Source organism: Hippocampus comes, unplaced genomic scaffold (genome assembly GCF_001891065.2).
Source record: "Hippocampus comes isolate QL1 unplaced genomic scaffold, H_comes_QL1_v1.1 scaffold228, whole genome shotgun sequence".
Lineage (NCBI taxonomy): Eukaryota > Metazoa > Chordata > Actinopteri > Syngnathiformes > Syngnathidae > Hippocampus > Hippocampus comes.
Window position 1 is genome coordinate 518,576 of NW_017805877.1, and position 13,497 is coordinate 532,072.

Consider the following 13,497-nt stretch of genomic DNA (forward strand, 5'->3'; position numbering starts at 1 on the left):
TCTCCAGCTGGTCCAGAATGCCGCTGCTCGCCTCTTGACTGGTACTCGTAAGAGGGAGCACATAACTCCTACTCTGGCATCCCTTCACTGGCTCCCCATACATTTTAGAGTTATTTTCAAGATCCTCTTATTTGTTTTCAAATCTCTAAATAACCTTGCGCCACCTTACCTCTCTGAGCTCATCCGCCCCTACACACCTGCCCGGCGCCTCAGGTCTGTGGACCAGACATTATTAGAAGTACCAAGAACTAAACTGGGGCTCAGAGGGGATCGAGCCTTTTCTGTTGCTGGTCCCTCTCTCTGGAATGACCTCCCACTGAGCATTCGGCAAGCCTCCTCGCTGCCCATCTTCAAAACCCGCCTCAAAACTCACTTGTATTCTTTGGCATTTGACTCAGCATGACTTCTTGGTTTTGCTGTTCGGTGCTTTCTACTGTTTTTACCGATTTGCTTTACTGTTTGTTGTATATGTTAATTTGCTCCATGTACAGCACTTTGTATGCAGCGATGGCTGTTTGAAAGTGCTCTATAAATACAGTTGAGTTGAGTTGAGTTGAGAATCTTTTTAGACTAGTGTGGGGGTGCATAAAACATATGTGAAGAAAGGTTCTGATGTATGGCCAACAAGGCATGGGTGTGCGCAGAGGTGTAAAAGTACAAAATGGTTGCGGATGAGAACACATGGTTAGCCTGGTTAGCTTTGGCTATTCCCGTCGCTGCTGAGCTTCATGCAACTGTGTGATAACGAGAATGTTATTTATATCCCAACACTCAAGAACATCACAACATGAACAAACTATGCTACAAGCGGATAGAAATACCTTACCAAAAATCCGGTAGCTAAGAATGGTCACTTGCAAAATATGCAATCTCTTTTCAATTATTCTTAACATACCATATAAAGCTAAAGCTGAAAGCATTTGGAAACAATCGGATAATTCTTATTTAAAAAAAAACAAAAAAACTGACAGGCTCACATTTCTAACATTGTGTGGTTGTTTGATCATGAGGTGATAAAGGAATCCAGAATGGAAAGTTCATCATCAAATCAACTTAACAGATGGCATGCCCATTAAAGTCACCTCAAGATGTTTATTTAGAAGAACAAGCTGACAAATCAGAGCATGCATAAAACCCAAGAACATTGGGACGAGTCAAGCGTTCCTATCGCTGAGGCAGAAAAAGACAACCCAAGTTGCTCCCTGTTGTTCTATCAACCATTGAAAGCAACCCATAATTCAAGAAAACATTATCCAAAAGACACATTTATGATGACACAATGTGTTTTGGCTTTGCCGCCATGCTCGGCTGAAGCCACGCGATGACTGCATTGTTGCTCCAAACAAATGATCCAAATAATCGAGGCATCCTGGCCACATGGACCTGGAAGTGGAGGTCATAATATAACCCTGAGACAAATTCTTACTCACAGATATGGGGTCATACAAACAAATGACGCCTTGAAATGGTTTGGCATCGGACGTATGAGATCACATCCAACTTTCATACTGGAGAGAGGGTGATAACTCGAGAGCAGGGGGGGATTTGTCCCTTTCCTCTTTGTCCTGATTCTTCATGACCAACTAACAGAAGAGGACTGAGTTTCAGTGAAATACGTAACCTCAGCGGTGACCTCATTCAAACGCAATGTGCCAAATCTGCCATCTTTTCAAAGCTCTTACTTCATATTCAATTTCTGCTTGCATAAATCATATTGGTTCTCGCCAACATTGTTTGCTGTCAGTGGTTCAGTTAGAAACCCCACTCATGGCTTTGTTTGTTTGTTTGTTTTTTTTTCCATCCAACTACCGGCTGTCTTGATGCTACTTGGGTTTAAACTTGGCTCACTTCAGATTGTGATGACTCTAACCAAAAAAAATAGAAAACTGGATCAATCAATTCATTTCAGAGGACAAAAAGCTACAGGTGACACTGTTTAGAGAGGGGTACACGCAAATCCACCTGATGCTGAACCTAACCCTCAATTCATAAATATTACTGAAAATTGTAACCAAGTAACTTTCAGAATCAATACAAAAAAATATAAATGATCAAGAAAACTTTGCTTTACATCGCTGATTTAAAAAATGATATCCATAGATCCATTAAAGACCACATTACTACAACTCTTCTTGTGGTCAAGCAACACTGATTTGAGCTTAAATGAGCACGATTCGAGGTTCACAATGACCACATCATCAACTGTCCGTATCGTTAGCTTCATAATTGCCTCATTCATTTGAACGGTATTGATTAAAATGTCACTGTGTTTGCTAAAAAGTGTGTTTTTCCTTTATGCCTGTGTAGATTCCAATTCATCCAGCCCATGGTAATGTGTAGAGGTTGAATTGAGCCGGAAACCTCTGTTGAAAATTTTCACCAAGCCTGTTATTTTAACAAATTATTGACCAATGTAAAGTGTTGAAAATGGTTTGTTCTCTTTGACGTTGCAATGTTAATCATTCAGCAAACGTCACTTTTTTTCCCCTGTTTCCTGAAAAGTGGGGTTTTTAGATACAAAAAGATTCCAAGTGAAGCCAGCAGTTTGTTGAATTTTTCCCCAATAATACAATAATATCCCTCGCCAGTTTGCCGCGCCAGTGCTTTGCAGTTTTTTCCCAAATACTGTATTCATTAAAAAAAAAAAAAAAAAAAAAAAATCAAACATCAAAAAATTTAAATGAAAAAAATATATAGCCATAATGCGAAAAGATGCGTTGTTTCACATTGACCTGCGAGAGAGGTTTCCCTGCATGCCGAACAAAGAGATGAGGTGACTCAGAGGCTTTGTACAGGCCTGTACTGTACTGTACATACCAGGGTACTCATACAAGGTGCGTGATTGGTTCCCGGCTCGACATCGACCAGTGAGAGCATGAGTGGATTCATCCCGTGAGCTGATTGGCTGCGCATCATCACAGCCTTACCCAGTTCCTTCCCTTGTTGTGTCTCGCCAGTCTCGTCCATGTTGTTGACTGTCTCGGATACTGTATCTTAGTGTTGTGTTCACGATAATTTTTTTTTTAAGAGATAACTTTTTGGGATGAGTTAAGTTGCGCTTCACCCCCTTGCTTCTATTGAGGCAATGTGTCCCGGGTGTGTGGGAGCATGAAAACCCGCTCATCCCTCCACTGAGATGGCACGATCAACAGGGACACAATGCTTCAGCGGCAGCAGTGGGGTTGGTTCACAGCCTTGACTGGGAGTCTTATTTTGAAGGTTTCACAACCCGGTCAGGTGTTTTTAGGACACATCACAAGGAAGCAGTGACACCTCAGAAGGCTGAAGTGACAGCCAAAACTGTCAGCTCAGTAAGAGTATTTTTCCTGCACGAAAAAGACCATTGTCTGGTAAAAAAGAAACCTTAACCGCATTTCAACTTATAAGAAGACAAGATGAACAGCATCGCGCCATCCATGTTTTTTGGTCAAGTGAGAGCTGCCTTCTATGACACCAACACAAACCTCTTCGCCTCTCTCAGAACGCATTGTTGATGAATGTTAATTGAAATGTTTTGTAATTAAATTTAAGCAAATACGCATACTGTTGTAATCTTTGTCTCAAATATGTGAAGTATTGTAGTGTCACTGGGAGACTGGATGCACTCTGAGCTTGCTTTGTGGCACTAAGAATGTAGAGCATGTTTTGTGTCAATTATTTCTTCAGTCATTGTTTTAGTTGTTTCATTATTAGCTCGTATTTTATTCAGTTTGCTCTGATAAGTTTGGTTTTGATGTGACACCGTGATTGTGCATGACATGTAGACTAATGATTTGTCAACACTTGTCATTGTGTGTGTGGCGGGTGAATTAAACGTAAGGTTGTTCTTCTGCTAACAAAAATCAAATTGCTATTGTCCTCACTGCCTCATGAGCACCACAGTATAAATATATGTTTACATATTTTAGACATGCTGGTACCCACATACACAAACACTAAAATTCCTAGGGGGGGACTCTACCGCATGGATTTTCACCTTTCATGGGGGGTTCTGGTTCCCATTAACTGCGAAAAATGAGGGATTACGGTATATGGGCTTGTGTTTGAGTGCAATGTATTCTATGTCTAATTTATATCTAGCATTACAAGGTCAGTTGGTAAATGTAAATAGTCCTACCTTAGGGGCTCTGTAATACAGTGTGATGCAACTCCCAACTAAATTTCTGTGAATTTGTTGAAATATTTGGCAAACCAAAATTGGACTAGAATTTTTTACAACTGTTCCTTTTTTTAACAAAAGCTTGATATGACATTAATGCTACAAAGATGGTATTACATTTTCAAAGTGGAAAAAAGAATTGCTGCATTTGACATCATCTCGTTTTGAGCATTTTTTTCAATGCAAAAATGAGTGTGGACTTTTGTATGAGCTGTATATTTAGTCAGTGTTAATTTAATTGACTAATTAAGTTTTAGTTGTAGTCTTTAGACTAAAATTAATTAAAGTTTTAGTCATCTGATTGTCTTTTAGTTTTGGCATCACACGGAGACGTGTAGTGGAAGGACGTTACCTTCCGTTTCAGAAATCCGTGCCGCACACCAATATGACCGACAATCCAAACACATTTCCCAGCATGCATCACAACCCCAACAGGTGTGGCTACTGTAGCCACTTGATTAAAACAGGCAGCGCAGGTTATAATAGAGAGGAAATAAAGGAGCAGAGGGAGAGTGAGAAAAAAAAAAAGCAAAAAGACCGGAAAGAGTCAGGAGGAGAAGCCTAGGTTACATGGAAGAAATTTTAGTTTTTTTTTGAATTCTGAGAACAGACTTTAGTTGGAATTTTAAATTTTTTTCAATCCTCTTTTGAAACATGAATGCACTCTGCAAATGTCATGATCCTGTTCTTGTGTGTCTCCAGCAGGTGGCAGTGGGGGGCCTTTCCTTCAGCAGACACATCTGCTGCCGATGTGTTGATTCGTAAACCAAGTATTAAGGATTGCCAAGATCCCATGTCTCTTGTCAGATTATGGACCTTGTTGCTGTGCTTGCTCAAGTGTTGTTTTTCTAGATCTCTCGATCTCGTCATCATCATTTTTGCCTTTCGCTTTGTAAGTATTTATGTTTTTTGTCTTTGACCTTGCTCATGTTTTTGTTTTCGGGAAGTTGCACTTTTGTCATTTCGTTTATATCTCGGAGTTTCTTTTTCCCTGCCTATTCAAGTGCTTTTTGTTAATGTATAGTTTTCCTGGTTCTTTTGATCAGCGATTTCTGTTCACACTGTCGGTGCATTTTTGTATGAAATAAATAACTTTGTACGGACTTTTGTTTGAGTCTACGTTTGTGGGAGCCGATCGCTATTCAGTTCGTTCTTGAATTGTGTCAAGTAAAAAGAAGAAAAGAAACTTTGACTATGCTGAAACTACGACCTGAGAAGACTCCCCTTGCCCTGGCGAACCGCTCGTGACGTCACATATGGTGGAGAATGTGGGCACCAGGACATAGAGGTAAATGGTGAAGAAAGATGATGTTGATGAATTGACCCTCAAGATTTCTAAACTCTACATTATCCATCCATCCATCCATCCATTTTCTGATCCGCTTTATCCTCACAAGGGTCGCGGGGGGTGCTGGAGCATATCCCGGCTGTCTTTGGGCAGTAGGTGGGGGACACCCTGAACTGTTTGCCAGCCAATCGCAGGGCACACAGATACGAACAACCATCCGCGCTCACACTCACACCTAAGGACAATTTAGATTGTTCAATCAGCCTGTGATGCATGTTTTTGGAATGTGGGAGGAAACCAGAATACCCAGAGAAAACCCACGCAGGCCCGGGAAGAACATGCAAATTCCACAGAGGAAGGCCGGAGCTGGGATCGAACCCACGGCCTCTGCACTGTGAGGTCGACGTGCTAACCACTGGACCTCCGAGCTGCCAGCTCTACATTAGCCAACCCCAAATGGAGGAATTAATGCAGGTGCTGTTGGGAAACCCAGGAGGCACAGCATGAAACCAATGTGGCCCTGCTCCAGCAGCAAATAGAAGCGAATCAACTCAAAGAACAGGAGCTGCACCATTTGGCAAAAGCTACGCAAATGATGTGCACGCATATCTTCATGCCTTCGAAGCTACAGCAACACAACAAGGATGGGCAAAAGCACAGTGGGTGGGACTCTTTGTGCTATTTCTCTCAGGTGAGGCATTCAAAGCATATCAGGACTGAGAACTAGACATAGCCCAAGACTATGAGCAACTAAAGGCAGAGATCCTGAGCCGACATGGCCTTCCTAAATTCAGCATGGCACAGCTTTTCCATAACTGGTCTGACAAAAATGATACCCTTCCCTGCTGTCAGATGAATGAACTCATTAGAATAGCAAGAACATATAACCAAGAAAGAGCCTTGCCGAAATAATAGAGACGCTAGTGATTGACCAATATTTACAGGCCTTACCATATGAGGCCAAAAATATACGTCAACAGAAGTTGAGGACAGCGAGCGAGCTAAGTGAGGCGGTTGAACAGTTCCAAGCTGCCTGAGACATGATAAGATTACTTGAACAAGGGTCTGAAGCAACAGTGTCTCGCTGAGGCCCTGGTCCGAGTAACCCCAAAACAGCGTCTGTGGAGAAACATTAAGGAACCCTGGGCATAGAGCCCTGACAGTGCTATGGTTGTGGGGAGGTGGAACATATCTCATGGCAGTGTGGAAAGTCAGATGCACCTATGCTCACAGCTGAAACTGGTAGCAGCGCTCACACCCACTTCGTCGGCCTCCTTGGGGAAACGGGAAGCCCCCGAGCCACGTGTCCTGTAAGGCTAAAAGGGTAAATCAGTACGACGTAGAAGCCCTGCTCGAGTCCGAAAGTGTCTGAACCCTGCTACAGGAGACAATGGTACACGCCACTCCCTTTCCTCATGGAGAATAAATACCAGTGGTTTGTGTCCATGGAGATATTCGGGAATATCCTACCACCATGGTGAAACGCACCACCACTAAAAAAACTTTTAATGTAGAGGTGGGATTGATCAAAGCCCTTCCTGTTCCTGTCATGGATCTGTTTGTGACCAACAGGTGGCACTGTAGGGCTCCGCCTGCAGCTGCACACCTGTTGGTCATTGTTCGTTAGTTACCACTTTAAAAGACTTGATGCCCGACCACTCAGTGTCGGGTCATTGTTGCTGTCACTGTTTCTGTTAGTGTTTTGCTTCTGCCATTGTTTTTTGTTTGTTACTTAGGATTCTTGTTGTTTCCAGGACGTTGTTTGTTCTGGATTTAGGTTTCTCAGCGTTTTGTAAATACAGTTTGTTAAGTTCACCCTGCTCCTCCCTCCTGCCTGCATTTTGGCGTCCTGCACCACGCACCGTGACAGAATGACCCGACCATCAAATGGACCCTGCAGGAACAAAAGACTGGTCCCAGTTCCACTCTGTGCCTGGCGGAGCACGTCTGCGGCCAACACCTATTCCCCTTCAGGCGGCGCATGTTATGCGGCCGGCCAATGTTCCCCGTCATGTGGAGCCCCGTCCACGTCAGGCCGTCCCATGGTCCCAGTCAGGTCGAGCCCCGTCCACGGTAGGCCGAGCCCATCCACGTTGAGCCGAGCCATGTCCACGTGCAAGTTTGAACAGAGTCACGTCCACGTCCACGTCCACGTTGAGCCGAGCCCCGTCCATCTCAGGACCGAGCCTCGTCCACATCAGGCCGAGCCCAGCCATAGGGTTGCCGCTGCCCTCAGTTTCTGTTCCCGGCGAGGCAAGGGTTGCCATCGCCCTCCGTTCCTGTTCCCCGGCAAGGCAAGGGTTGCCATCGCCCTCCGTTCCTGTTCCCAGCGAGGCAAGGGTTGTTGTCGCCCTCCGTTTCTGTTCTCGGCGAGACAAACGTTGCCGTTGCCCTCCGTTCCTGTTCCTCGGCAAAGCAAGCCTATGGTTGACTTTGGGACGTCTGGGATCCGTCCCTTGAGGGAGGGGTACTGTCATGGATCTGTTTGTGACCAACAGGTGGCACTGTGGGGCTCCGCCTGCAGCTGCACACCTGTTGGTCATTGTGTCGTTAATTGCTACTTTAAAGACTCGATGCCCGACCACTCAGTGTCGGGTCATTGTTGTTGTGACTGTTTCTGTTAGTGTTTTGCTTCTGCCATCGGTTTTTGTTTGTTACTTTGGATTCTTGTTGTTTCCAGGACTTTGTCTGTTCTGGATTTTGTTTTCTCAGCATTTTGTAAATAGTTTCACCCTGCTCTTCCCTCCTGCCTGCTTTTTGGGGTGCTCCGCCACCGCAGTTCACCACAATTCCGATATGAATCAGCTGAGATTGCCTGGCTTTTCATATGCTGTGGCTTGAAGCACAGAAGCGTCTCAGTCGGAAAAGCCAAAAGCAGCGTGCCAAAGCATTTACAGCTGAAGTAATTGGACCAGAAGTCATGCCTAGGGACTTGGCGGGCTCTGGAATACAGTCCGTATCCAGTGAAGATGACCTGGTTCACCCAAATGCAGGAGTACCCCTGCGAGGTTAGTCTGGAACAAAACAATTACAGGACTGCACCCTTTGCAACATTTAAAAAAACAACCTTCAGACATCCTACCCCGACTTTGCAGTAAAAAAATGGCCTATTGTATCACGTGGTTAAAAGTAATGATAAAATACACGAACAGTGACTCGTTCCGCAAATACACCTCTCGTGTCTTGCAGTTGGCCCACACGGACTTAATGGTCAAGGAAACAAAAGCGAGAATATTACAGAGGGGTTTTTTTTTGGCCCGGAGTGCACAAGAAAATGGAAAACTACTTCCACAGTTGCCCAGATTGTCAGTTGAATGCTCCAAAACAGTAAAACAGGAACCTACTCATCACACTGCCGATCATAGAAACACCTTTTGAGAGGGTGAGGGTGGATATTAAGTCCACTCCCGAAGAGTGCTCGCGGACACCAATACATATTAGTAATAGTTGAGTATCCAGAGGCCATCTCAACTTTGACCTGAGAAGACTCCTCTTGCCCTGGCGAACCTCTCTCGATGTCGCATAGTTTTGGTCAACAACATGAACAGAGATGGGCATTCCGCAACTGGGATGGAACGGCCCGTCCGTCCATCATGAATGGACACCTATTTTGGGGGCGGAGTATGAGAATTTTTCTTTTTAAAAAAGACAACCTAAGCAAGGACGGAAGTGAGTTTTCATCCATCCCTGTACATTCTGTAATGTCTCTAAAAATCCGTTGTGTTCTTCCCACGCATGACCGTTCCACATTATTTACCCTTAGTCTTTTTTCTTCATCGCTTTGCTTCCATATGTAAGTGAATTAAGAAATGCAGACGAGAGCGTGACAAAGACGCAGTGCCCTAAAGGTCAGAGTTCAGACATCAATCACTTTTGGGTGTCTAACAAGAGCATTAAACATGGGAGCTGACATGGTTGTTAATCTCACGTGTTACTCCTCCACGCAATTCCTCAGGAGAATAATGGACACGGAGACCTTTACGCTCCACTGTCTCCAGCATTTGCTCATCTCTTTTTTTTTTTTTCTCCCCCTATCAGTGGATGCACTCGCAAAGGTCAAAACCATGACTCAAAAAAACAAGCTCTAGACAAGTTGTCCCATGAAGCAAAGAGATCGTTTGGGCTGTGCTGTCTTTCTTGGTCACATGCTCGTGGGTGAATCTCTTTTTTTGTCCAACTTGTTTCCCAAAGACAGGAGTGGAACATGAACCCCACCCTTTCCCAAATAGGACGTTTTCACTTGGGGGTGTACTCACTTCTATTTTCCAGCGATTTACACAATGTCAGTGTATGGAGTTAACTAATTCCCCCCATGAATCTATGACACAATTTAAATGCCAAAAGGGGAAAAAAAATCAAAATTAAACAAACAAACAACTACTTTTATAGCTGTTGATGCCATGTATCACCGTATCAAAATGTTCAGTGGCCTGGAACAAAAAAAAACACTACATAAAAGAAACCATATAAAACCGTTTTTTAAAATAGTTTTGCCACTACCCATGCTTTTGGCACATTTAAGCTTAAGACACACTTCTAAAACAGCTTGTGAACACACCTGAAGAAAAAAAAATAAATTGAGAGCATAAAATGTACAGAGAGCACTGTATGTATTACAGTCTCTAGGCACGTGTGCATGTGCATTTAAGAGGCAGGACCTGGTCGGATGGTGTGTGAGACAGCATGCGAGTGTCTGAGCGTGAGCTGTGGCCAACAGCAGCTCCTGCGCAAGTTGTGTTTTGCTGTTTTCCCCGGGATCAATAAATGGCTGAAAGTGCATCGGTGACCGTGGCTCTTCTGTCCCCAATGCGAGGACGTTACAGTTCGTAAGTACTGTGTACTGTACAAAGCCATAAAAAAAATAATAAATCAATGCCTTGCGACAAATAGCGAAAATCCACACGTAATTGACGCCCACCTAAAAGGGCTTGTACAGTAATTGCCTACAGTTGTCACAAGATGCTGGCAAAGGACTACTTTAGTCTAATGGAGCTCCTCAACTCACTGAAAATAGTTTCTTTTGGATTCACACCAGATAGCGCCAAAGCAACACTGTTATTGCTTTGGCCAAATTACAAAAACAGCGGATAGGTTTAAGTCTTTCAGCGAAGTTACCCAAAAATCTGAATGGGTGAATGCCGGACCCCAAATAGGCGCATGTTCACTGTATGTAACATTTACTTACACATGAAAATAATTGATAATGATGAGGGTGAACTGGAGAGGGTTACAGTCAAAGCAATTTAATTCTAGAGATGCGGGGAAACTTGAGCCACTGAACATATAGGATACGTCCGTGTGTGTGCGTGTCCGTGTGTGCGCGTGCGTGTGTGTGTGTGTGTGTGTGTGTGTGTGTGTGTGTGTGTGTGTGTGTGTGTGTGTGCACGTGTGTGCATTTGAGACACATGAAAAGAGAATGAGAAGGCTCTTAATTACCGCCTGCGTTTCTGTACGATGTCAATGGGTCTGTTGACAGCATACGGCGATCCCCATTTGTTCCCACCGCGCACCGTCACCGTCCGCTCCACAGAAAAGCACAAGCCGTAGTTGCTGGGCACACTCATGATCCCTCTCGCTGGCCCGTCGCTCAGCCGTCTCTTTCGCTCAGATTGGGTCGGCTCTCATCCCTGGAAATCGCGACCCGCTTCCCCGTTTGTCTCGTTCTGTCGGACCAGCTCTCCGCGGTTTCCTGGGAGTTGTCATGCCCCCCCACCCCTGGCGGGAGTATCTGGACGCCGGTTCTAGGAGCAGTGGTCACTGAGCACAGGTGGACTGGAAGGCATGATGCAATCCATCCGAGTGTATTCTTGCGAATGGGTCAGATTCCACCACTGGATATGGTGAGCAGATTGGAATGACTGTCTTCCCGAGCACCTGGATTCTTCAAGTTCCTTGTCTTCTTTTTGTTTTTTGTCCAGAGGACAAACCAAATGTTAGCCCCTCTCCGTAGCGCTGCGTTAGTGGGTCCCCAACGTGGATCTTCACTTAATGTTCCCGCTGGCCTCTCGCCCCTGTCTGCCTTTGGATGTGTCTCCTCTCTCCCCTGCTCTTGTTTTGTTTCACTCTGTGCTTCCTCCGGTCCCCTTTGGGCTATTACACCTTTTAATCAAACAGCAAACAAAAACAAGTCCTTCCTCTTCCCTCCTCCAACTTTGGTTACTCTCAGCAGCCTTCAGCTCACGTCTTTTTTTGGTCTGTTTGTCCAAGCGCCCCTGCAGAACGTGCCATGTGCAGTTGTGTGCGCGTGCGTGTGTGAGAAAAGGGGGGGGGGCTGGGTGCATGTCAGTGAACCAATGTGTGTGTGGGCATGTGACGCAGTAAGTGTGTGTATGTGTGTGTATATCACAAGAGGAACACGTTTGAGAGTGAGGTCAGAACTAAGAAAGGGGGAGGGATCTAAGCCGCTGTGAGTTCCGCCTTCCCCAAATGTTTGAGCCCTTTTAACTCCTTGCTTTTCTCTCGCCCTCACACCGAATCCTGACACAATCACAGGACAGGGATCTCCCTTTGGACACACGCTATTATGCTTTGACTATGTTTGGTAAAGAGAACACACACACACACACACACACACACACACACACACACACACACACACACACACACACACACACACACACAGCGGGGGCACCCATGGCCAGGGACAATGCATTTTTGAAGACCAGAAATGTGTAAAGCAAATATGAAACAGTAACCGGTCAACCTTCCGTGCGCTCCTGCTGGAAACTTAAACATTTTGACATAAGACCAGGAAGATGAGGAGCCAAAGACCTACAGGCTAAATTCCCACAGATTAGTTTTGTTAGTATTAGGCTAAAAGAATCGTCAGCTTTAATAAATCGGGGGCCTCAAGAGAAATATTTGCTATTATAGAGATTGAAAGGAGGAAGATGTTAAGGAATGGATAATGCCATCTGCCTCAGTCATATACCTGTAACTCGACCGTAGCTTCCTTTGAATGAAGATTTGCATCAGAGTTTGGCTTTAATTACACGGCAACAAAATTGAATGGCCCTGAGGTGATACAAATTGGAACTTGACCAACATTTGAGAAAAGAAATCCTCCCAAACTGTGAAAACGTTCAGGATTCCCAGTCAGGTCAAGTCAAATGTATTTCTATAGCCCTTAACCCTTTCATGCACCCTGTAACCTGATAACATGATAAGAGGTCCACTGTAATCACCACTGTCCCTGAAAGGGTTAATCACAAAAACATCTCAAAGGGCTTCACATGCCCACAGTTGACAAATGTGAACCACACCCCCTGATCTTGACCCCGAGGAGGCCAAGGAAAAACAAAAATCAAAATCAAATACCCCCATCTCTTTTCCCGATTCCAACCAGCTGAAAATGACTTGATCGGGCCCGATTTCTGGTCATGCTATTTAGGCTCGGGACATCCCTCATTTTTACAATGTACAATATTACAGTGAAACTCCTCTACAACGAAATCATGTTTGCAGCAAGAAATGTTTTCACAAATTTTATCTCAGACGTAAACACGAACATACAAAAAAACGTAAATGTGTACTTTATTTTTATTCCAATATGCAGGAGTATGAGCATACACTTATTTGACATATAGCCAGCGTAGAAAGAAAAAAAGGGAAAGAAATTGCGAAATTTACGATCAGCATTTACTTTCACTTACATCAATTTCTTGTATAATGTCTTTTATTTTGCTTCCTCCATCTTTCATTTTTATTGCCTTTATCCTGTCTTCAAGCGTTAAAGTTTTTCTTTTCTTAATTCCTTGGTATGCAAAGGTCCGTTTTGTCGCCACTTTAGCAATTCAACGTTTGTGCTGGGTCTGAAACTAACAATAACAAATACTTCCTGTACTACTGGGCATGTGGAAACCAGTGTGGTGCTTGCTGTTGCCGTTTCCAAATGAAGCAGTAGAGGTCGCTGTGGTATGCTGAGGTTGGATTAGACTTTTGCGGAAGACTTGTTTTCATTGTAGTGAACCTCGTTGCGAGGCAAGAGCAGAGAAAAAGATTTCGTGTAACGGAGCAGGGGGACTTTTTGTTGTAGGGGAAGCAAAAAAGT

General features: G+C 44.3%; 1 protein-coding gene across 5 annotated transcripts in view; it reads right to left on the reverse strand.

Annotated features, from left to right (window-relative positions):
• Window positions 1–13,497, reverse strand: part of LOC109527140 (cAMP-specific 3',5'-cyclic phosphodiesterase 4C-like) — a 73,302-nt gene that overhangs the window by 33,931 nt on the left and 25,874 nt on the right. For 2 of the 5 annotated variants that reach the window (XM_019888871.1, XM_019888870.1), the window contains exon 1: window positions 10,884–11,696. The exons of the other annotated variants lie outside the window; for them this stretch is intronic. In XM_019888871.1, the coding sequence (XP_019744430.1) occupies window positions 10,884–11,011 (128 nt within the window). In that variant the 5' untranslated portion in view covers window positions 11,012–11,696. Of the gene's footprint in view, window positions 1–10,883; window positions 11,697–13,497 lie in introns of those variants that run through there. 5 annotated transcript variants of the gene reach the window in all.